Raw genomic sequence first — 27,109 nt, 5'->3', positions numbered from 1 at the left:
ACATGGCAGCAAGTCGATTCGATGCATGTTGTTTTGTTTTGATTTGGTGAAAACATTCAGCTAGATAAATGCATTATCACATTGTGTCGAGGGAAATACAGGGTTTTATCAGTCCCAAATAAGGTTGTATTCTCCTGCTCGGGGAATACAACTTTATTCGGGACTGATAAAACCCTGTATTTCCCTCGACACCATGTGATAACTTATGTTGTCTCTCAGATGACACCACATCAAGTGTCTTGTGGTCTTGTGTACATGAACAAAAATTTAAACAATGAAAATACAGATTTATGCCTTTAATACATAAAAAAGGTTGGTTACAATATACATAAACAAGAAGAAACAATGCAGTCAAGGAAGATTGTAAACATATTGTTCACAAACTTTCGCCACCTTAATTATCACTTATGGATTTTCTCAAGATTACAGCCAAATATACCAACCGAACTATGTTAATATGACATAATTGTTAAAACAATGCTTGATGGTTTTCAAAGTAACAAAGACGTACCTTACAACAGCATCATGGAAACTGTTCCGCGTGAAAATGTAAACAAGTTCAGTTTTTCAGAGATAACTGTCAAGAACAAGTTATATTAAACATAAAATCCAATCTACAACATTGCAAGGAACATTTTTATGTATCAGTTATTCATTCCTTTGAATTCAACATTCAAAAGCTAATGAAAGAAAACTGATTTATATATTTATATATTTGAACAGAACATCCAGGTAAGTTCATTGTTTCTGATGGTGTGTGTCTGATACTCCAGTGTGTAGTGAGGGAGATTATCCAACACACCTTACTTTGGTGTCAGTATTTTCAAGTAACAACGAAACAATAAAACATGGAACTGAAATGAGCGTGCATTGGATTGTATCAAAAGTTAAATTACCTGATTCTTGGGGAAAAATAAAAAAAAGATTTAGAACACTCTCTCACTTAGGCTGGGATGGGTCATTTCTGAACTGACCCCAGGAACCCACAGGATGACCCCTACATGTGGTTGGTTGTGTGATATACATGCCTTGTAATTGACAAAATAGGACTATAACATCATAAATCACTGTTGTTTGCACTTAATTCTGACTGCAAGCATTCATTCTGACGTTAGGTTTACTATTTCTAACACTTTTTGGGGGTGGGTGCACATGAAATCCAAAGAACAGATAATTTACATTACACATCAGCTAGATTTAACTACTCTCCAACTAACCAAGGTAGAAATCAAAATGCCTGGTGTGTACTGTTATGAACAGGCAGGGTTAGAATACAAGAAGACCAAGACAGATTAGTTATATGATAGTACTGAATGCACCATAATATATTTAGAGTAGGATTTTAAGAAGAATGTCTGCATCCCATGATTCTGTCTCTAATAATGCATTGTGTAAAAAGAAACTGAACATATCTTGATAACATCACATGCACTTTTGTCTATATGGAAGGATAGTTAAAAAAAAGCAACACACGAATACTTGATTGCACTCAGGACGATAATAGCCATTATGCCACGAATAATACTTGTACGTAATATACACCGTACTGGTTGGGAGACTGACCAACCACACCTCTGTCAAGCTGTATGCCAACCTTCTCATCACGACATCTTCACAGCAACTGCTTAATACAATACCTTTACCTCGATAAAAAAAACAATCAAAGAGAGAATCTGTCTGATATCAACACAAAAACACATAGAAATGTGGAGCTTTTGGATTTCTTGATCTGCTCAAAATAGCACCTTAAATATAATGTTTAGATATTTATCAGATTTCAAAATACATTTTTTCACATTTTTTTTTAGTAATGTAATGTTAGTATGTTAGTGAGCCAGGTATACACGTCATTTCCAGTAATAATTAGAAAAAAATATATTCTTTTCATTGTTTTATTTCCAGTAATAACAATATATCACAGGAGGGGATACTAAGATGGGATTGAACCCAGACTGACTGTGGGAACAGCAAACACACTACCAATTGGGCTAAACATACACAATTCGATAGATGTGATAGATCAGAACCTATTCCCAGTCCAAACAAGTTGTTTACTGTGTTAAACAGTCAAGCAAGTCAAGTCAAAAGATTTAGTTCCAAAAGAAATAAATAAGTTAAACAAAAGGATTGTCATATCAGAACAACTCAAATAGAACACTTCACTAGGAGAGGGCCCCTCCCTTTCATCACTGGTGTATCATAAAAAGCCTCATGGGCTGTGAGCACATGTATGCTGGCACTTGTAGGCATCAGTGATGAACCAGTCGCTGAACTGATCCAAGAACTGACCAGAAAAATAAATATGAAGAAAATGAAATGATCACATTGAGCAACTATCTACGATGAATGTCAAATGGTACTATGAACGGTATGATAAAGCTTTAATCTGGGATACATTCTACATGGGTTCTGGAAGTATTCATGTATCTGTAAACCATTATTGGAGTCAAGGCTTGCACTGTGGAAGAATCACATATTTTTTCCAATGGCTTATACAATTCTACGTCATTTGATTTTACACAAAAGTCATGACATTTGATGAAGGTAAATGGTACATAAAACTTGACGAGAGAAACAAGCCATATATTCCCAAAGTGATACTGCTAGCATAAAATACCTTACTGGCATGTTCTAGTTTGCCACTGTAAAGGAATTAAGACAAATTGATGGAAAACTGCTGTTTGACTGAGTCAAGGTAAACTTGATCTGTGTCATAGGACTTCCATGTACTTGAAAACAAAACACTTTTTGCTTTGTTGCATGGTGTGATGGATTCCCATTCAGAAATTAATTTCTCTCCATACAGGATCCATGGTATTTAAGTGTACCAATCAGATCAACACATTCTAATACGGAGATAGGACAGATGTTTCACGTAGCCTTTTGTTTGGTTTAATCAAAGAGGTAGTTACATTATTTCCCCATGGATAACTGCGCGCATCAAATCCTAGTAATTTAGTACTATACTTCTTAATACAGTGTAAGTGATTATTAAAAGTCATATCTTCAACATGGAAATCGAGATGATTCAAAATATGCGCAATACATTAGCTTGGTGTGTTGATGGAATATTTTTTCTGCTCTTAAACAAAAGAACTGCCAAGGAAACATGTCTCTACTCTACTGATAACAAAACAGGCAGTATTGTCATGGTGATGCACTTGCTACACACTACCTACTAAAAAGGACATAAGCCAAGATTGTTAATATGCTGTTGGCTTAACAAGGAGAACATGGAGGATTTGGTAGTTAATCTGACCAACAATAAAATGTTGAGCATGAATATTTTTGTTTACACATGAAACAAGAATACTTTCAATTTTAGTTGGAGTTGCCTCCCTTGCTATACGTTTCCATTAACTGTTCTGCCACATACTGCTGGCTATTACGCAACAAGCAATACCAAATGCACAAACATCCTTTTTCACAAAAATACATTGTTAATTTCATGCCCTCAAAAAGAAACAAATCTGTTTAACCTAATTCACACTTTTGCCAATAGAAAATACACACCTTATGTCACATCCCTGAAAAGATATTCCTCATTTAGAACATATAATACAAGTTAATTGTAAGCAATTCAAAGTGTAACTTATACAGAATGCTATCAAATTTCCTAAGCAACAAACCATAACATCTTACATCACTACTTGCCAATGTACAGCATCTTGGAACAGGAAGACCACGGTTGCTGGGACAACAGCTACAGCGGTGAGCTACATATCTTACCTAAGTGCAAGAGTTCTACCAACATCACAACACTGCAGATACCTGCATGGAATGTTTTGAGCAAAAATAGACACTTGTATTACTGGTATGAAAAAAATATAGGGATATTTACAATTTTTTTTTCTCTCAGATATTCAATCCAAAACAAATTTGTGATACCATCTCTACACTTCAGACTACTTTTTCCCATTATAGAAAATATTTTTGCCCTCTTGAATGAGATTCATGTCTCAGTCAAAAAGCAAATAGAACAACTTTGTTACAAATACCAAACACTTACTACATATAGTTAAGGAATCCAGAATAATATAAACAGTATTAGTAATTACCTTAAAAAAACTAAATTCAATCAATGAACATAAGTTATGCAATGTAACTGAATGAACATGTATATATCTATACAACATTTTTATCACAAGTTGATGTTAAATCTGTAAGGTATTAAGGAGCAAAATGTAATCATATATCATCAATTACAAAGACAAAAAATATTCAACTTCAATAAATACTAACTATAACAGAAGATCAAATATTTAAAACTCAAGGTTAGTTAGATAATAAAACAATATTGCAAATTTTATCACTATATAATTAACACTACACAAAATTCCACATCTGTTATCATGATGAGTATATGGATGAGGGAGGCTATCTATGCTAAACACTGTTGGTAGTAGGAAACTGTAAACACAAAACACCAGTCAGGTAAGTCGTAAAGAAATACACGTGTACTTCAGAAATGTTTATGTATGAGATTTATCTCTCCAGCCCCTCTGAATCTATTTTGGGGGCCGGGGTTAATGCCCACTCACTAATATTCCAGGTATGTGACATCGTTCTGTAAATAACCCAGTCAGTACCATGCAGTCTGTGGACAGACATCACAAACATGAATGAGTGAGTTGGGTTTTACACTGCTTTTAGCAATATTCCAGCAATACCACAATGCAGGACACCAGACATGAGGTTCACGCATAATACCATGTGAAACCCTGCATTGTAATACCCAAGGTCACAGCAAAACATGGGTTACAATCAGTGTGGAGAAAGACTTTGTGATGCTGTCAATTATGTTGTAAAGTGATTACGACAGACAGGCCTAGGGTGATGTGTGTCATCATTTTCCCCATCCATCAGTAATGAAGAGTGACACCTTGTCGCAATACCGTATGGCTCAAAAATACCACAAGACTGCTTCCCGACAACTACTTCAAGCTGACCATCACACTGCATCACTATTACACATCCTCAACAAGCATACAACTAGCATTTACAGTGGCTCCTCATTAATATGGACCTTGTTAGTACAAACATCTCTTTCTGGAAGAATGATTTAATGCAATACATGATTAAAAGGACACTGCTCTAAACCATGATTGGGTAATCTGATATTTGATTTCTTGATGATTTTTGCTGGTAACACTGTCCAGAATATTTGGTTTGCACTGAGTACAGATGTAAGCTTCATCTAATCATCAGTTTCTTGAATTTGAGAACTAAACAAAATCAATATTAAACAGAACATATTAAATAGCAATGTACATAATATTGATTTCTTTATCAAAGTTTATGACTTCTGACATGTACATCTATGATCTTCATAATATCTGTACCAGAACATTCTAGTACTAGCATATATATAGTCAGAACATGGTTTTTGCTGAAGCTTTTCACTACATTTCAGTTCTCACAGTAAGTTAAAGAGGCACAAGCAGAGCCAACTTCAGGAAGAGAGTTAAAGGTATACATCCATATTTGTTGTTCCATATTTCCCGGACATCAAAGCATGTTTGATTCAAATACAGATCATAGTGAAATGATGGTCTAGGCTCACCTTTACAATTTGAAACTGATACTGAAGCAGAGGACCCTTATCTTGAGTACTGATGTGTTTTCAATTAATCTGTTCTCAACCACAAAGACAGGTCTACTGCATATCTTTGTAGAGGGTATGAAAGTTACAACTTGGAATCAAATAGGTCTGAGACAGAAATCATTTTTGGCAAACTGATTTTGCACCTTTACAACGTAACAGACACGTGCTGTCATAATCTCATATGGACGTCAGTCGTGCAACATTGTATCGCCTCTGAGCCCCAGATATCCCAATGTTCAATTATCACTTCAGAAAAACATTTGTTGACAACACATGGAACTGAGAGTGCCTCTTTAAATCCCAAATTCACACATTTGAAGCACAGTAGTGATGGTCGAATGCATAATGTTCAATGCCCGAGACAGCTAAGAAGATACAGTTCATCCACTTCCTGTACTGGTGAGTTTCTCCACCAGCCATTAGGACTGAGTCTCCTCATCGTCATGCACATCCACAGCAGCATCACAGCATCAGTCCACAGATGGAGCTGCTGAAACAAATGTCAGATTGATTTCCTCTCTCACACGGAAGCAGTGCTCCATTATGCCTGTAGTGCTACAACAGTTGTAAGCTGTTGTACTGAAGTATGGGAGTTGCACTCACAGAGATGCAACCCCAAAGTGTTGCAAATATTATTTTCTAGGATCAAAATGAGTAGTCTGATCATAAAATTAGCAGACAACTAAATTCATGATGGATTCTGAGGAAGATAATATGACACAATACCAAGAGAAAACTTCAATTTCACATATCTCGAACACCAGATTTTTCAAATTATGAGCATTACATTTCTTCTTTTGTCTTTTTTCGGCAAAAATGTATGAAATCGATGAAAATGTGTTTTTGTTTATGCATCCGAATTAAATGAATTTTCTTTGTATTTTGTAGAATTTCTAGTGCAATCATTCATGTAGTTTAAACTCTAATATCTGTAGTGACAATAATAAAATCGTAGGTTGGCATCTCTGCACTCAGCTGAGCACAATCATCATCATTTCATCATGTAAATATTATTTGTGTGTTAAAATAATTTCTCACAATTTTCTCATAATTACCATAGGAATACAAAAACACCATACTAACAACTGAATACAATATCTATCCGTTTCACTTGTAAACACAGAATTATTACTGAATTATACAACTCAGGCTGATAGTCATCTTGCTTGCATCACTACAGATAAAATACACAGCATTGAACAATGGACCTTGACAGTATATATCTTGAAAACCTGTGTATTCATTATTAAAAACCTTTCAAATTAACTATTTCAGAAAGTTCTGAGACAATATATTTTCAAAAATGGAAATTTATCAAATACTGTGAGTAATTTTCAAATTATAGAATCCACACTTCAAAAAAGTTAGCTAGTGTATGATTCTAGTCAAGGAAAGAAATTTTGAGATTGAATTATATGTACTTGGAGTTAGCCCAAAACAAAATCCCATCAATTGTGACAAATCCCAATTTCTTGAAAAAGAATAATTAAGACCAACATTCCGAATGAGACAAAAGTATACAAAATGTGATACTGATGTATGCATACACGACATAAGACAAACAAAAACAAAAACAGTCAAACCATACATTTTCAGATTTTTCTTCATAATTGTAATCATGTCACACCTTGACAGTATGACACAAGGTAAGAAATAATATTTTCCGAAATCATACAAGCACTTTAATTTCCTGGGTTTAAAAAAAAATTCACACTTCATATTTGAATAAATGCATTACCAATATCTATCGGAGTCTCTTCCCATTCATTTCAAACACTGTCATATCTTCATCATCATCGTCATCATCGCCTTGTCCCAGTGGCGCCATCTCTAGATCCGATGCTGGTGTTGTGATGATTCCATACTTTCTGGCCTTTCTTCTTCTACTGCGCAGTCTGCAAGGACAATCACATATTAGACATGTCAGACATAGCAATCAGGTACCAGGCTCTTTACTACAGAGCTGTTTATAAGAAAATGTAATCACTGATTCTGAAACACCATGCAGGCTTTTACACACAGCCACTAATCCAGTAGAACAACTACAGGTTTTCTCCAAAATAAGTCGCTTAACAAACTGCCAGCCTGAAATCAGCTTGTTACCACTTGAAATTTGATTCCAAATCAAACTGAACATCATCGACATCAAGATCATGAAATCCTGTGGGAGTAAGTGAGTGGGTAGGTGGGTGAGCAAGTGAATGACACTTTAAACAGAATTCAAGTTGTATCACAGTATAAAAGCTCAACACAAAGTGATGCTACTCTCAGACGTTTCCACTTTTTATAAAACTCAAATGAATGGTGCTGAAACCAGGATTCAAACCCCCATATAACCTCTAGTGATGTCACCCTATTGTCTTGCCATGTTCTTCTTTTGCTGACTAAACCTATTCAGGCACTTTCACGGTATTTCTCCAAGAAATCCTGGGTATTTTCTGCGGAATTCACTGTATCCCCATGATTTTCTGAAGAATTGCCAAAGGATTTTAGGAGGAATAACCCTTGACTTTTGAACTGAACAATGTTTGAAAACGATTGTAAAATATCACCTTACTGAAAACTTCCACTATATTGTGTTGATGTCTGGTTTTGAACCAGCAACCCTTCCCTTCCTGGCCTGGTGGTTTTATCCATTAGGCCATGAAGGATCGCTGTGAAGAATGTGACTGGTTGTCGGTATGAATTATGTGTTCTTCACAAGACAGGTAGCATATGCAGAGCATGTGCATATAGTCCCTTGCCTGGGGGAAACTGGGTCACGCCTATCAGCTCTACCCAATTTCCCTTAGTCTGTCATACAGGGACCCTGAAGCAAATATTTCCAAGAAAGCCCACACAAGTCTAGATTTCCTTAGCTTCAGGAATATGAAGAAAGTCTCTAGGCTCCACATCATTACATTATCACTTTTTCACTGTGAATATTTTTTCAGTAAAATATGTTCATTTCAGAGACTAGTTGTGCATCTAAATTTCCCTCTGTTGCAGCCTTTCTTATTCAAACAAAACATCAAAATCGGAAAGCAGGCTGCCTGCAACTATGCACAGTGAACTGTTGCACCATAGCCATCTGGACCCAGATTTTCGAAGCTCTCCTAGCACTAAGATAGTCGTAAATTAATGTTAATGTATGGCACTTACGACTATCTTAGCCCTAAGAGAGCTTTGAAAATCTAGGCCCAGGGCCCTAAAACCAATGAAGACACATGACGCACATCTTCCACAATTCCCCCTGAAAACCACATGTAGACAAACCTAGAAACTCTCATAAACGTCTGGCCTTGTTATGGGAACCAACAGGAACTTTGCAAAGCTAATTGTGGTCCCTTAGTCTACTGTGCCATCTCTGGCCCAATAACCTATTACAAACATCAGAATGACAAAGCACACACTAAAAAAGAAAAACACTGAAAATTTAGCTAGGAGTCTTTTACTGTAGAATGACACCGTTCAAACTTTCAAAATGAAACAAAAATGCCAGAAATCCACAGAATTTTTTCACGTCTGCTAATGCCATAACGATGTTGAAATGGTAACCTAATTTGCTTTACAAACATCTTGTGTAGTTCCTCTTGAAATAACAGCATGGACCATGCATACAAATACAACTGTATGGACACATGATACAGTTCCTAAGACAACCCTGATTCTACCATATTTTTAATCTATAACAATAGAAGCAGACATCCCATTAGCTAACATTTCCCTGCAGTCTTAATGAGCACATGATGAGTGCTATTTCCCTGCCAATGAATCTCCTAATTCCAGGCTGAAGAACTCTCCTCAGCATTGTCCAGAGGATAATGGATTTACAGACAGAATATGTCGAGTGCGTCCTGAGAGTTATCCTAAAATCCTGACCAGACTCAACCTGACGACTTTCATGTTAACTCATTTGTGGCCATTTGTGAAGCTCACACCTATGGGGTCAATGGTGCTATGGTTTAAATCAAACTCTACACCAAGGGAAATTTGCTGAGAGGCTGTCATGAAATGGAACAAGACAGCTGATTTTGCAGCACCATCATGATGATGTGAAGGTCAACCACCTTTCCCAATAAAACATATCATGTTCATTTTGAATGCAAAGGACTGATCTTGTTGATATTCTTAGTGTAATTAGTCATTTTATCTATTTGTTTGCTGTTTTATATCACATTCAGTAATAATTCTGATATGATGGTGGCTTGCAAATATTCAGATGTGGACCACACAATGCAAGATCAACTCAAAGAGCAACAACCCATTCTGTTACACCATCAACCAGACTGACATCCTATCCATTTGTCTGTCATGCCCAGCAGCCATTCCAAACTGGGTACAGATCACATTAATATAATAGTTGAATTTGATACAAAAATACCATGTAAATAACACTATACCGCAGACACAGAGTTGATACATGTATCTTCAGCACATTCAATGACTTTTCTACAGCAAGTGTCACCCTGGCTTGCTTGTTAATATTTCTTCCTATCACACACCATTACTCACTAACTTACTGCATGTGTTTGAGGATGTTCACTGGCATACTTGTATTTCACATATGAATAGTAAAAATATTGGTATTTTGTCAAGGTGTAATTAAAGATATTTTACAAATCCTGTATATTTTCAACATCTTTTACAAATGAAAGGCCTTTCCCAGAAAGTGAAAATCAAATGCCGTTTTAAAAAAGCTCTGTTCACAATCTCTAACAAAATGTAACAGATGTTTCAAATTGAACTGAAAGAGACCAGCTTATCTTGTTGAATAGAAAGCAATTACCGCCAACGTAATCATCGTGTGTGTAAAACAAGAAAAACAACATTTCCCATCAGTTTGATCTACATTACAAAGACTACTGAGACAGACACCTACATAAATCATCGTATCATGTTCAATACCTGTCAATCACATCAGTGTATGTTAGAGAAACAGAGACAGGTATTTAGTTAGAACTAAAAAGACTTGGTCAGGGAAAACTGAAGCACAAATGATCATTCTCGCAAAAATGGGATCTTTTTGGATACCCATAATGCCTGTTACTCTTTATTGGTCACATTACCAGTAAAGCGCAAGATACCTCCACAAAGCCACTATAACAGTTTGTACAGTATTCACACAAATGGGAAAAGATTCAATGTCACTCTGGGAACTTTTATTGACATCAGTTCCAGACATGGAACTGAATGTCAGCCATTTCGCTTGTCTAGATAAATATCTGATAGATTCAAATTCTGGCATGCAAATTATTCGGCAAACAGGAAATGTAGCAAGTTTGTGTGAAGTCAGGTAATTCAGTAAAACAGGATGTCTGGTAAGCTGGCATTTACACAACGTAATTGTTCTGGCTTCAGATAAATGCAGTACGGTCTCCATGAACAGCACTTATACATGAACTTTTAGTCATATTCAATGTCATCCATATGTCATCAGGACCCTTATTTTATGAGTTTCCTTGACAACACATGATATGCAAACGAACAATTGAAACTGATCAAAGTAATCTGTAGATTTTCATTTTATACATCGGTACATTCCTGATAAGTCTTCCAGTCAAGCTCCACCCTGATTTATTGTGAAAACACTGGTGATGCTTGAGTCAGGATATATCAAGTTGGCACTGTAGACATTAGCAAACAGTGAGTGCGACAGTCCAGCCTGACATAACGTCTAAAACAAAAGCACTCCCAATTTGTATACTGCCACATACATTATAAATTAATTGTTTGCAGTTTCTATATAACATAGTTTGTTAAAAGTTTGTTTAGGCATAACAGTTGTAATTCTCTATGGAATGGCTCAACAGTTTTTAGAATGTATGAATATATTTATAGGTATGAAATGCAGATGGGGATATTGTTACAGTGTTTGTCTCTATGAGCAAGGAATTTCAACACAGTCACTGCACATTAGTAGGGTAGGTCTATCCATCATATAAAAGCAATGAAACACAACCATGCATGATATTATTTTCACATCAATCTACATGTTCATTATGTTCATACTTGTCCACTGAATTTCTTGAATGGATATTATCCCTAAAGGGCCTGAAAACACGATTAAAAGGAAACACACCACTAAAAAATACACAGAAAATATTTCTTTCAAACAGCAATAGTTATCTATCATGACATGATATATGAAAGATGTTCTTGTAAGTTGCATCCATGCAATGATTACTTCTAAAACAAATATCAGTGATTATATTTAATTTTAATACTGCCAAATGCTTATTACCTTAGTTTTGTATCTATATGTTTGGGAAAAAATGCTACTCTTTGCCTCAGCTGTAGCTGTCGTGAGTGGGAGGCAATAAATCAGTCCAAATATTAATCTAACTGAACATTTGTGAAACTGGGAATATAACTTGACATTTTATGATTTAGTTACAGATTTGGTTTAGCATTCTGTTCTAACTGTAGCCCATATGTTACATAGCTTGTTCTCTTATTACTGACCTACAATATAATAAGTCAAATTCTGTCAACTGTATAATTTCCTAATTAGTTAATTACACATGAAAACAGCCTACTACATAGTCCCTGAACCATGTTGTTTCTCCATTTGGCACAGTCTCATTACGCTATAGACCTTTATGAAATTTAGATTTTCAACATTTTTAACATCTCTCTAAAACTCCTTGTCACTCAGAATGGAATTGCGTGTTTGTATCAAAATCACATATGTTAGGAGACAGAGTTTTACTCTACACCAACAGCTACAGTGGGGCTATGTGACTGTCACTGACCTGTGATGCTAGCAGGGCTGTGTGACCCTTGAACTTTTTTTACCTCATAGCCTGGATACTAATCACTTCACTAACCAAAATAGGTTTGTTTCCGTGGTAACGTTATCCTGAGGGCTCATAAACAGCTCAAGGGTGTGACCTCACATGTTATCACTACTCAAGCTAGTAAATGTTAAACAAATTAACTATTCTAATATAAGAAGAAATAAGAAGTATTTTTCTGGTCAGCAGGGTTTGCAGCTTGTCCTGTTTAATCGTAAGGACACTGTTTACAATGTACATTTACTTTCAGTTTTATTCAGTTCCAGTTTGTTGAAACACTGACAACTTGTTATGAACTATAGGCACTTGTCAATGAGGAATACCACCCCTAGACTTTTACATGCCCTCAGAGGGGCAGTGGAGACAGCCTAGTGGTTAGAGTGTTTATTTGGGATGCGAAACCTGGGTTCGATTCCTTATATGGGTACAATGAGTGAAGCCCATTTCTGGTGTGTCCCACTGTGATATGGCTGGAATAATGTTAAAAACAGCCCAAAACTAAATGTTTTCTCATTTGCCCTCAGCACAAGTTAATGCTCTTGAGTCACAATGGACAATAGTGAATTTTGAAGGTTACTGTTCAGTTAGATTCCATCAGTTTTCTTCATCATCCATGAAGCATTATTTGTAATGTGAACAAACATTGCATCAACAATGGATAATACATTATCAAATAGTGTTAGAAAATGAATGTTGATTAACACTGTAGTCAGTTACACTCTTGTAAATATTCAAGTCTGAATTACAATTTAATTACTACATTCATCATCCAAAAATAACTCAAAGTAACCTCATCATATACTGGTAATTATATGCAACATTCTCATTGTTACAGATTAAAATTGATTACTGGTACAAATTTACCATGGCAACAGTTTCTGATCAGACCAGTGAGGACAGCCTACCTGGGTAACAGCTTGGCCTTGACAACAGATGGTGGCATGTTCTGATGCCCAGTCATGGCTTATACCTTCTTGAATACACACATGATAAACATTTGCATACAATGTACACACACTGACATCTATGTATTCAGTAGAACAACAGGTACAAAACCCTTACACACACCACTCATTTTGTAATAATAGGTCATCACAAACTTTCCTGAAATAATAGGAGTAATAGTCACACATACATCGTGAATATCATTTAACAGGCCGAACTAGAATATTTACAGGTATATTACTACACTCTATGCGACACAGAGTCACCCTAAGAATCTTTTTGCATCCCCTTATAAATCCCACATGAGATTATTGTCCAGTTAGATAATTCACATTCTGACAAGATAATTCATAAACCATCTTGCACATGAAAGATAACATCAGACGTCAGTCCTTTATATATTCATTCAGCACATACTGCTGTTGAAAAAAAGAATTTCAAATGATGGAAAATACTCTCATGGGTTAAAAGAAGTGAAACAGTCAACTGCTGTAACTTGCTGCCCCACACTTCCATCTGTTTCCAGGTTTGAGGATCAATCATTCCATGTGACAGGAAACCCTCTCTGGAAACAACTTTCACTGGCGTTAAGGACAGTTAACCACCAGAAGATTTTAAGTTCTAAACTGAAGACATACCTGTTAGTGTCTAACTTTTCATTCTAGAGTTGTTTGGAGTGACCTTCTGAGCAGTACTTTTGGACTGGAAGTGGCGTTATGTAAATCTTTCTTTGCTGATGATATATTCTGCTTAGAAGATGCACCAATTTCTGGGGTCAAGTTTAGATCTGCTACCATGGTTATATTTAAATATTATGCTAGACATCTGTCTGGAGCTGATATCTAGTTCAGCAGTTCAACTGGATCACTGGATGTCCATCACAATGGCACACTGTATTTTCAATCTCCACTCCGTGGGGAGGAAACAATTCCTGCAGCCTACAAGGCGCCCTGACTTTCCCACCCTTACAAGGTACCCACTCACAGCTGAGTGGACTGGGATACATAGTCACAGGGCTTTGTCCAATTTTACTGCATGTTGGTGTACACGCAACTAGGTTTTTGCACGTATTCGTGTGGCTACCATCTGGTCATCTACCAACAGATCCATGGTTTTTTTTTAAGTGCACAGGGTTGTGTACTGTACACAAGAGGTTTTGACTGAAAGAGTCTGCACACAAAGTTGACTCCAAGGTTTTTACACCCAGTCACAGGTGGGCTCCATCTCAGCACTTCCAAGCTCGCTGGATTACTAGTCTGGCGCCTTTGACAGCTCGCCCACTGGTAAATTAACTTATACATATATCTCTACACAGATACAGAACAGTTAGAATATGGAGACAGAACTTTTACAAGCAATTAATGCTAAGTTCAATAAAAATAATGTTACAGATTGAACGATTGATTTTTATCTCTATCTGTAATATTCCTCCTAGATCACCGCAAGCTGTAAATAAACCAACCCAGGCAGGTGAACTAGTGGTTAATGAGCACCAACCAATATTTGATATCCACAAAAACAAACGAATGGGAAGGATGCATGTTTAACCTCTCAAGGTCAAGAAAAATCAAACCAACCAAGAATACATGCATAACATCATATACATACTATATTAAACAGATGGATTATTCTGGGACTATTTCCTTCAACTACTGATTCTCTTCCCCATGATTTAGGGTTGTAGGTAAAACACTGACTACTGTATATTGTCATCTGTATGATGAGTTTTGAGTACATAGGATTAGGGCAGTTAGAAGTGCTGGGTTAGAAAATCAGTTGTTTCTAGCTGATCCGGTTTGGGCTCCACACAACCCACATGGAGTGACTTGGGGAGATAAGGTGGGTGTATACGCAACAACAACGACTTTGGAAACATCCTGTGCAAATTTCCCCGAAGACTGTCAAACAGACCCTGCCCAGTTAGCCCAAACATAAAAACATCACAACAAATGCATTAGGAAGAAAAAAAGGTGGGAATACTAAGAAAGCATAACCATAACTTCGAACATTTTCCCATACTAAGCCTCTATTCATTTTTCACATGACACAGAAACGCAATTGTTTCAAAGGGTGCCATTAATGGCACCAGGCAGATAATATTGATGTGCCTTTTTGAAAATAAACATGCTTTTGCCTTTTGATGAACCAGTTAAACTTTGAACATAAAACAATTATGTAATTTCAATTTATAGTTCGACTAATCAGCATAGGTCCTGTAAACCTGTAAACTTGAGAGCGGGATTATCTAAACACTGTCAAGACATATTAGGTTCAGGCTCATCTGTCCTGGACACACAAGCTAACTCACAAACTATCATCTAAAACAGGATTTCCTGTTATGCACAATGAAAATATTTCATCCATGCTATTTTAATAGTTACCATGCCACTGCACTATTTCCATCCAAGTCACAATGGCTGTTAAAAAGAGTTAATAAGAAAAAAGACAACTAAACATTTGGCTGATTTAATTAAAAATATTCCATTTTGAGCAGACAGAGATATTACTGTCACATGATTAGGATGTTGTATATGAGTCATTCTCAAAAGATGCAGTTTTTTCACGTATCAGGATTCACTTCAATATAAACGTCAAATTTAGTCAATGTGTTAAAAATCTGATATCTTATTCATTGGCAATATCTAATTCAGCTTGGGAATTTTTTACTACAAACAAAAGGACCAAATACTTCATATTTTATTCCTTTTTGTAACACGGGCTATGCATTTTTTTATGTATCCGGGTGCAAAAACCTAACATCAGGTGTCTGCTGTGCACATTTAAGAAGATATTGTTTCTGGAATAGCTGAAAAGAATAGACCTTTTTCCCATTACTGGTAGATGTTTATGATTTTCAAGCTGAATTTTGAAGTGAAAAACAACCTTTTTCATTTGGAACCATAATTACAACAGAAGGGAAATGGGACAGGGACTAGACATTTTTTTCTGAATTTCCTTTTACAATTTGTCTCTCAAATAACAGTCTTTTCTGCAACAGCTTTTTTGTTATCGGAATGACCATCAGTGTTACTTCAAGGAAACATATCTTGATTAGTCACATATTCTTTTTATTTTAATGTCAATGTCATTAACAGCAGAATTGTGATAAAGATCTAAGGTATATATATATATGCTGAAACTAAAACATGTTTTACACTTTCTATTCTTAATGCAGCTATACTTATTTTTGTAAAAGGATGTTATTGGAAAGACAAATTATGTAACTGCAATGACAATCCAATACAAATTTGAAAATACCCAATACATCTGGTAGGTCTTTGTTCATCTAGATTTGCTATGCACTCATATTAAGACCGTTAAGTTTATATTTGAAGTAACAACTGATATTTTCCTTAACAATGTGTATGTTTCACATCTTTCAAAAATAGCTTTTACTTAAAGGACTTATGAAACACAAGACACAAGAAATGTGTTTCATGCATTGTACCCATGTGGGGAGTTGAACCCGGGGCTTCAGTGTGATGAGTGTACACTTTAACCACTAGGCTACACTTTAACCACCAGGCTATTCCAGGAATATCATTGTGGGGGACACAAGAAATGAGCTTCATGCATTGTACCCATGTGAGGAGTTGAACCCGGGGCTTCAGTGTGATGAGTGTTCACTTTAACCACTAGGCTACACCTTAACCACCAGGCTATTCCAGGAATATCATTGTGGGGGACACAAGAAATGGGCTTCATGCATTGCACCCATGTGGGGAGTTGAACCCGGGGCTTCAGTGTGATGAGTGTACACTTTAACCACTAGGCTACACTTTAACCACCAGGCTATTCCAGGAATATCATTGTGGGGGACACAAGAAATGAGCTTCATGCATTGTACCCATGTGAGGAGTTGAACCCGGGGCTTCAGTGTGATGAGTGTTCACTTTAACCACTAGGCTACACCTTAACCACCAGGCTATTCCAGGAATATCATTGTGGGGGACACAAGAAATGGGCTTCATGCATTGCACCCATGTGGGGAGTTGAACCCGGGGCTTCAGTGTGATGAGTGTACACTTTAACCACTAGGCTACACTTTAACCACCAGGCTATTCCAGGAATATCATTGTGGGGGACACAAGAAATGAGCTTCATGCATTGTACCCATGTGAGGAGTTGAACCCGGGGCTTCAGTGTGATGAGTGTTCACTTTAACCACTAGGCTACACCTTAACCACCAGGCTATTCCAGGAATATCATTGTGGGGGACACAAGAAATGGGCTTCATGCATTGCACCCATGTGGGGAGTTGAACCCGGGGCTTCAGTGTGATGAGTGTACACTTTAACCACTAGGCTACACTTTAACCACCAGGCTATTCCAGGAATATCATGGTGGGGGACACAAGAAATGTGCTTCATGCATTGTACCCATGTGAGGAGTTGAACCCGGGGCTTCAGTGTGATGAGTGTTCACTTTAACCACTAGGCTACACCTTAACCACCAGGCTATTCCAGGAATACCATGGTGGGGGACACAAGAAATGGGCTTCATGCATTGCACCCATGTGGGGAGTTGAACCCAGGGCTTCAGTGTGATGAGTGTACACTTTAACCACTAGGCTACACTTTAACCACCAGGCTATTCCAGGAATATCATTGTGGGGGACACAAGAAATGGGCTTCATGCATTGTACCCATGTGGGGAATTGAACCCGGGGCTTCAGTGTGATGAGTGTACACTTTAACCACTAGGCTACACTTTAACCACCAGGCTATTCCAGGAATATCATGGTGGGGGACACAAGAAATGGGCTTCATGCATTGTACCCATGTGGGGAATTGAACCCGGGGCTTCAGTGTGATGAGTGTACACTTTAACCACTAGGCTACACTTTAACCACCAGGCTATTCCAGGAATATCATTGTGGGGGACACAAGAAATGGGCTTCATGCATTGTACCCATGTGGGGAATTGAACCCGGGGCTTCAGTGTGATGAGTGTACACTTTAACCACTAGGATAGCCCATCACACAACACTATTCTGAATCGGAGAATCCAGTAACTGGTACCACGAGTTGGAGTACTGTCAGAGCAAAACGACATACAATCACCCAGTACAACGTCTTACCACTCTGGGGACCTATTCTAAACCAGAATCTCTCTCCAAGAAGTACCATTCAAAATGCATTAACAGAGACTACATATGAATGCAGCTTTATCATTATGAGAAGCATGTCAAGTATTACATGTTGGTGCCAACTGCATGATGTTTTTCATATCACTGTAAATCTGTTGGATGGCATAAACTCATTAAGTAAAATACATGCACTGAGTAATGATTCCAAGACGTTGATGACCTGTACACAAATCCCAGCCTAACATGCATACTGAATCATTTTTAATAGAAGTATGTCAGCTTGCTTACCACCTCACAAAATAGCATGGTAGTGAAACTTCCACTGACTCACTGAGATTGGTTTTACGCCACTTTTAGCCATATTCCAGCAAGGGACACCAGAAATGGGCTTCACATATTGTGGGGAATTGAACCCAGGTCTTCATCATTTCAAGTGAATATTTAAACCACTAGGCTACCTCACTGCAGCCAAACTTTCATTGTGAATGTTCATAACAACTGAAATTTTGAGAAGAGGTTTTTTATGACTGTCACGGTTGTAAAGCATACTTTGGGCATGGCATTGTCGGAATAGATTTCCCTCCAAAAGAAAATATATCTGCAGGTTTGCGTTAATTTGTAATTTGATATTGTTCTCATTTAACATAACTGTGTTTAGTACAACACAGGTGGTTCAGAGCCATCAGGAAGAAAAATTGATCTGAATATTCATTTGATGTTGAAACTAGATCAGCTACACGCACAAGCTGTGACGCCATGCTGCAGGTGACGTACATTCCACCATGCAGAGGACGACTGGCTGTCAGGTCCACGTGGTGACACATGACCCAGTCAGAGAGTTACAGTTACACATGCGCATACAGAGTTAGCTAGAAAGACATGTGCCATGCAGAATTTCAACACTGTTTAACTGTGATAATGTGTACAAAATTTTGTCGATATTAAAGGATTTGTTTCATCATCTTCTAAAGGCTGCATAAAAAAATGTCTAAGGGCACATTTCTTCAAAAGTGACGAGAGCAGTAGGATTATTTTTAAATTTTTTATAGAAAAAAAACGTGATGAGGGAGGAACACATTTTTATTTTTGTTTCTCAGAAATACAGTTTGGAAAGTTTAGGACGAGTTAATGAGATTCAGGCACACTTGTTCCTACAGACACTCCTGCTTATAATTGACAAGTGGATGATCAGAACATGGCCAAGTCAAAATTACCTTTCAAATGGCAAAAAAATGTTATGCACGCAAACAAAAGTGATGCACCGATGTCTGAGATACATTTCAGTTTTCTTATTCAGCCTAAATATTTGGAACATAAAAACCACAAAGAAATATTTTACAGTGCACATTTTGGGGTTTGGAGCTAATACATTATTGTATGTTTACTTGGTGCTATCAGTGTTCAAGATTTTTAAGAGATAGTCTTTCAGTCAAGTCTTGTGAGAAAGGAACTTTCAGTTTCAGAAAGAAACTGTGAAACCTTCAATCAGACTTCATACTTTGGCAGAGCTCCTGCGAATTTTTCCAGAGCTTGGGTGTTTACTCTAACCAGTTTAAAGAATAGAATACTCTGACACTGTCTTATCCTTACTGGGTAATTAACTCTCGTAAACATGTAAATATAAATGCTTCTCAAAAGATTAAAACAGTAAAAGTTGCTACTAACAGGTACATTGCTTAATAGTTTTCAGTCATTTTTAAATACTAATCATGGAAGTCATGTGACTACTACAGCAAACTCCGGACAGTGGCTATGGCTATAATAGTATATTTATAATTTATATAGGCACTGTCTACCACTTGCCAATGCTGTTGTAGAGTTGGAGTACCATGGCGAATAATACGCAAGCCAATTTAGTTGCTTGAGTAAGGTATGCAAGGTATTACAGACATATCCAGGGTTTTAAGTGATTCTTATGCATTTTTTTTGTACTTCCAGATTTGTAATTGATTGATTAAATGTGATTTTACGTGCTTTATCTGGAACTCTGCTCTGGAGAAAAACAAAAGATAATTGTCAAACACATACTGCAAAACTGATCATGACATTATTTGAATGGGAAATTTAACAGGGCCATACCAATTTAACTGGGCACTCTCACCATTCTGAAGTTCCTGAAACATATTACTTGTTCTGCACAGCCCATACTGTTATTGTACAGTCAATGAAGCCTCAACTAGACTTTTAACTGTTTTTATCCCATCTTGCTGAAGCATCTTTAACTTAAATGCAGGTTTTGATCAAAATCATATATTTTCCAATACTAAGCATGAGTGTACAAATAAAAGTTGCATTGCTGAACCAACATTGTTACAGAGCAATCCTCCCTCAGCAACAGCTGTTATGGTTTCTTACTGTTATTTATATATAAATATATCTATATCTGTCACACCACGGCCCAAAGCTATGTGTGCACAGCCCCGGACTGAGTAATCCTTCGTGACTGTATCATTGATCCACCATACTACACGAGTGAATCAGACACGGATGTCAAAGACACAGAAGTAAAACTACTTCTGTGTGTGTCCAAATCATACGTCTGTGCCGTTTTCCTTAGCCATGCAGTGTTCACGAATGGTGTTCCAAAGTAACAAGACGTTGGGTTCTGTCATATATATATGTCTGTCTGACACATATTTCAGATTTAAGATATCTTATTGTTGGCACTGACATTAACAAACATTGCATTTATAAACAGCAAACAAAAGTCACATCACACGTAACAACTTCAAAGTCATTGTCACACACACAGTCAGACAATGGGTTGGTGGGTAGTGGACCTCCTTGGGATTGTCAGTACATCTGCCAGATCTGTCGTAGGTTCCGATGCTATTCACGAACACTGAGCCATATCAATCCTGACAGCAATCAGTTTTGTGTGTTGTTTGATGTTGCACTTAGCAATGATTCAGCTATATGACAGAGCTGCTTAAACAATCAAGTCTGGACCAGACGATCCAGTGATTGACATCAAGAACACCAGTCTAACCAATTGAGACATCATGGTATGTTAGTCTGCCACCCCCAGACCCCTTAGTTGCCATTTATCACAAGCATGGAATACAGAAGACAAATTTCAACTAGCATCTTACTGGGTCCAAAACTTACGTCTGCTTGTGTGAACTTGTCTTTTGCCACATTTTCATTAGAGTGAATAATTGTTTCTTTGAGCCACATCAGCAATTTTTCAGGTATTCATTCTTTTTTTTTCATTAGATTCTGCTTAAAGTTTAGACCCATGTTAATGAAAAAGATAAAATTAAAAAGGATTTAAACATCGCAAAGAAATGTACGACAGTCCTTTCTGCTAGCAGAACACCCAGACATGGCAGATACAGGTGTGTACCAATACACTGAATTGCAATTATTAGCTAATTGTGTACTATAATTTTTCTACACAACAGCCATGAATAACAAAATGATTTTTCATAGTGTGCATACGAAGAATCAATGGTTTCAACAGTCACAATTACTTATTATTTTGATTGAATTTTGTGCATTCAAACATTTGTGAATAAAATTATTTAATTAACTTATGGAAAAACAATACAAATAAACTGGTTATTTGCTATGCAATATATATTAAAAAAACCCAATAAATTGTGCAAAATTAATTGCAGTACACTGACATACCAGTAATACTTTGCAGTCCTATTTAAATCTGAAAACAACTGACAGGATTTATGATAAGATTCATTTTTACCAGCAATAAACTTCAAATATACTGAGAAGGTAAGTCAAAATGGTCAGGAGGGATTGGGTTTGACACAAATTTACAAATCTCACTTCAAGAGAACTCTACATTGCACTTTTAAAATGAAAAAAGACAATGACAGGAATTTTTCTGAATTCCTAACAATGTGACTTGACTGACAAATAGAATAATTATTTTCATTCATAATGGTTTTACTTGAAAAGTTATCATGTTCTTCAGTTCAGGGAGATCATTGATTCCTTATCTATATCTTGGCACAGTGGCCAGTGAAAATACTAGTTACTTGACAAATAGAATAATTATTTTCATTCATAATGGTTTTACTTGAAAAGTTATCATGTTCTTCAGTTCAGGGAGATAATTGATTCCTTTTCTTTATCTTGGCACAGTGGCCAGTGAAAATACTAGTTACTTGTCCTTATCGGTATTTAAATGTATAACATGAATTGACTATATTTTGGGATAATTACTAGTCCTGTTATGATTCATTTGTATCATCAGTGAAACGATCTTTATCTCTTCATGAATTCAATTCATTATTCAAGATCATTAGAACTGAATGAGTCTTTGTCAGGGGTTTAAAATACTTTTTTAAAAGCTACTTGCCACAGGCAGGTGACTTTAAGAAAGTAACTTATCTCCACTAAGTTTCCTGATTTTATGAGTGAGTGAGTGAGTAAACCTGATTTTATGACGTAATTATGAAAAGAATATATCAACATGGTATTTGATGTTAATATTTACTGGACTATTTACTGAAAAGTACTGAATAGCAAAGAAAGTTAACCCTACTTTATTATCATTGCAAAATTTAATAGCTACATTTTGAGCAGATGTGAAATGAAATTCAAGTTTATTTGCAGATTGAAACCATAAGTGGAAATTATCTAGTAGCCCACAGACTAGTAAGATACCAGTATTTCTTTGCTAGAAATGAAAACTGACTTGTCCCAGGGTTTGGGCGATGGGAGTTTTTAACCTTTGGTATGTACTTACTTGTGTTTACTTTTCGTACTTTACAAACTAGTTTGTTGTTTATCTGTGAATGCATCGCAAAATGGAATCTATTCAAGCCATGCAGTAGCTAGCTTGATATTTTGATGTGGACCCCTCATGCAAACGATATGGCATAAACATAATTATTCACTATTTATTTGGGTTTATTACTTCCCATATATAAACCAAAAAGTATTCATGAATAAGGTTTTGTATTCATGACTATATATTGGTTACAATATTGTATTCACCTCTCTCTGTATTTGCTTTAATAATTTTTAGACATTTGTTTCACCCATAGGAACAAAATAGTATTGTCAAGTGAAACAGCTATTGATTTTGCACGAAAAAGGATGCATACAAATGTAGATAAAAATCTGATCTACACAAAATCAATTGAAGTAACAATTACTGCCTGCTGAGAATAGAAACATAATGACTTTCGACAAGAGATATTGGTAGACTGCCTATCAGTTAGATGACACGATGAAAAATGATCACTTTTACCAAAAAATTATGAATTACACTTATTAATATCTTTATTTCATTTCCAATCACAATAACTATTAACTATATTTTGGTACCATTTCAGAATCGTACTTCCATGATGGCAAGACCATCAAGTATGTTTTCCTTTCATTCCGAGAGATATGAGAAGGCAAATTTCACTGCCCAAAATTTGACAGAATAAATTTGACTTCCTTCATGTATGGTTATGATAAAGCTGATCAACAATGTTTCATATTATTCACACAGGTTTTCAGTTGACGAAGTCTATACACCCCAACTCACAAATACTTCCCTTACGCAACAAACCACACCACAATTTAAGGTTAAAATTGCAATACAAACGATGTGGATTTACAAATGTGACATCTAAAATTATGTGAATAATGACTCATTCCTGTACAATGGAAGCACAATCGGTAGAACATTTATCATGTAGAAATAACCCTTTGGTTGACTGACTCCATGCCACTAGTGAACATAATTGCCACAATCAGACAACTACTTGATGTCAGATTCTGTAGAATGAATGTTTCATCACGCATAACAATGTCATGGCCATGAATAACACTAAGTTAAATAGTCAACAAAAAAACAGACTGATGCTTGAATGGTATTTAGAACTTGGTAGGTTAAGTGAGAATGAATAGTATGGATTTATAACTTCTTTCATATTTACCACATGACGTTTCTGGGCTACTTAATGCCCTTCATGAGGTGAATGACATAATATGATAACAAGTATACTATATGGTATATACAAGAGTGAGTGAGTGAGTGAGTGAGTGAGTGAGTGAGTGAGTGAGTGAGTGAGTGAGTGAGTGAGTGAGTGAGTGAGTGAGTGAGTGAGTGAGTGAGTGAGTGAGTGAGTGAGTGAGTGAGTGAGTGAGTGAGTGAGTTTAGTTTTACCCCGCACTCAGCAATATTACAGTTATATGGCGGCAGTCTGTAAATAATTGAGTCTGGACCAGACAATCCAGTGATCAACAACATGAGCATCAATCTGCACAATTGGAACCGATGACATGTGACAACCAAGTCAGCGAGCCTGACCACTCGATCCCGTTAGTCACCTCTTATGACAAGCATAGTCGCCTTTTATGGGTTGCTGAAGGCCTCTTCTACTTTGGGTCCTTGATGGGTCAGCATGTACAGGAAGCCAGTGAGACAGTATGACAGACTGAGATGTACAGAGGTCAAGGGGATTATGTCATTCACCAGATGAAGGGGCAATAAATAGCCCAGAAATGTCATGTTGTAAATATTAACGAAGTTGTAAATCCATACTGTTCCTTGTCATGACAACACACTGTTTAATAGAAGGGATCCAAATGATACAGTCCTGATCAATGAAATGTAAAGTCTAAATTGAAGGCTTAGGGGACTGTTGTTTGACAAAATCATTCCAAGATGTCAAACAGTGATCAATGAGCATATGCCAAAGATGCTGTTTACGTGCACAACAAGCCATATATTTACATGGCCATGCACAACATGAACTTAGTATAACTATTAGAAATAAATATGAACAAGAGCAAGTCATTGACCCGAACTGATATTCACAACAAATGTTCATAAAACCTTGGCAAAAGACTCCCATTAGATCACTGCTCACAGTTTTATACATATGAAAACTGAATCGCTATAAACTGGCATAGTATTTGAACATTCATAGTCATGAGTTTTTGGAGATATAATAAACACAAACAGTTCACATAAATCACTTAGAACAATGTTAGTTGCTGAAAGTTATCAAATGATTTTTGAATATGTTGAACCAGAGTGGATAACATTTCTGTTAGATATTATTAACATCACTCTAACAGACCTTTAATCACTGAACTGTGTACATGCTGAAGAAACTGAAAACACAACATTAATAAACAAAAACATTAATAAACAGCTAACATCAAACAAGTCCCACAGTGACCAAAGTTCAAGTTAGTTTGACACCACTGAGGACTGTATGGAATATTCTGATATCCCTTGTTGATATCAGAAACTTGAAAATATAATTGTTGCCACTGCAAAATACAGTATCAGACCTCAGTTGAATGGTATCATGGTGTGACTAGTAATGATGTAATAGTGATGTCTGTCATGAGTGTGCATCAGTAAATACATACAGTATCCAGAGTATTTGTTTTGTTCAGTATCTCAAAACCAAAATATTATCTTCCCTAATGTGCATTGTAATTTTGAACATTGCTTCAAATCAGCACTAATACCTGAAAGAATGCTACTGTAGGATGTGGTCAATGTGATTAACATAGTAGTAACATGATTTGCAGCTGTTTCACTTATTTCAGTATCATCATGATTAGTGGAGAACCATAATGCAGTTCAAAACAATCAAGATATGACCTTGCATAGGACTGCATTGCATCTCTCCACTACGTTTATTTGCCCCTCCCACCTTTACATTTCATCAAGTAAATCATTCCTATGTCATTTAATTTCTTACAGGTATGTTTTCTGCTAGCCTCTTTCTTATAAGGAATACAGAACATACCATTAGCAAGAATATACTCTGAAACATTGCTCCTTATGATGTAGACGCTGACATATAAATTCTATCTTTTATGAGTGAGGTAGTACAGTTTTACACCACTGCAATCAATTTTGCAGTAATATCACAACAGGGGGCAAGCTTCACATATTGTACTCAGATAGGGAATCAAACCCAAGCTTTTGGTGTAAGGTGCAAATGCTTTGACCAATGAGCTACCCCGCCACCCTCCTTTATCATAAAGTTGAGAAGTATCATTACAATATATCATTTAGAGATATTAAGACTCACCTCCATGCTCGTACCACGAAATATATGATGACAATGCCTGTCACTCCTATTAAAACATACATAGTTCTGAGAAGCATGTCTTTGTTTTTTGTAATTTGTTCCATGACTTTCGTAAAATAACCGTTCCCGGTGTCTTTCGTGCAGTCTGTTGTATTCAGACATGTTTCATTTGCTATGGTCGTTGGTTTGGGAGTTGTTTTGGCATCTGCTACTTTAAGAGTGGTGGTTTCGTGCACAGCCACACTTTTCTTTGCCTCTGGAACGGATTTTCTGACGCTGTTCACATTCGCCTCTTCGGACAAAGAAGCACAAGACACTTCAAGCAGGATTATAAGAACACTGATACATAAAATCGTAGATTTCTCCATTTTGAACACTTAACACACGGTCACAAAGTATTTAAATGTGAGTATCAACTGTCCATACGGCGGAATAACAGCATGATGCATGTACAATCACACGACTACACGTCAGGCGGAAGTGGCAGCAATGATTATGGAATTATCGGTTAGTACTAAAATGAGCTAGTGCCCTTGAAGATAAAACGAAAACGGATTAGTTTTCTTGAGGTCGAAAGTATCCGTTTGAAAATAATTGTCTGTCCGTTATGGTGGCCAGTAATCCTCCAGTTCTATCCCGACAGTTTGACTATACAGGATTGTTCTTTCCGCCCGTA

General features: G+C 36.6%; 1 protein-coding gene across 2 annotated transcripts; it reads right to left on the bottom strand.

The window, feature by feature from the left end:
* Window positions 1-281: 281 nt before the first annotated feature.
* On the bottom strand, window positions 282-26,930 carry LOC137277777 (membrane protein FAM174B-like). 2 transcript variants are annotated; one of them, XM_067809700.1, is made up of 3 exons: window positions 26,434-26,930; window positions 7,344-7,500; window positions 282-6,092 (listed from the first exon to the last, which is right to left on the bottom strand). In XM_067809700.1, exons 1-2 carry the CDS (start codon window positions 26,799-26,801, stop codon window positions 7,350-7,352), a joined length of 519 nt encoding a protein of 172 aa, XP_067665801.1. In that variant the 5' UTR covers window positions 26,802-26,930; the 3' UTR covers window positions 282-6,092; window positions 7,344-7,349. The 2 variants fall into 2 exon arrangements, with proteins under 2 accessions (XP_067665801.1, XP_067665802.1); XM_067809701.1 differs by having other exon boundaries at window positions 282-6,095; window positions 26,434-26,924.
* Window positions 26,931-27,109: the final 179 nt, after the last annotated feature.

This window comes from Haliotis asinina, chromosome 3 (assembly GCF_037392515.1).
Source record: "Haliotis asinina isolate JCU_RB_2024 chromosome 3, JCU_Hal_asi_v2, whole genome shotgun sequence".
NCBI classification, from domain to species: Eukaryota; Metazoa; Mollusca; class Gastropoda; order Lepetellida; family Haliotidae; genus Haliotis; species Haliotis asinina.
The sequence above is the reverse complement of the archived record's forward strand: the minus strand, read 5'-3'. Positions and strand labels throughout refer to the sequence as shown.

Excerpts from the sequence above, each read along its gene's own strand:
- LOC137277777 (XM_067809700.1), bottom strand. The coding sequence starts at position 26,801 with ATGGAGAAATCTACGATTTTATGTATCAGTGTTCTTATAATCCTGCTT. Across the intron at positions 7,501-26,433 it reads TTCGTGGTACGAGCATGGAG|ACTGCGCAGTAGAAGAAGAA; the intron begins GTGAGTCTTAAT and ends TTGTCCTTGCAG.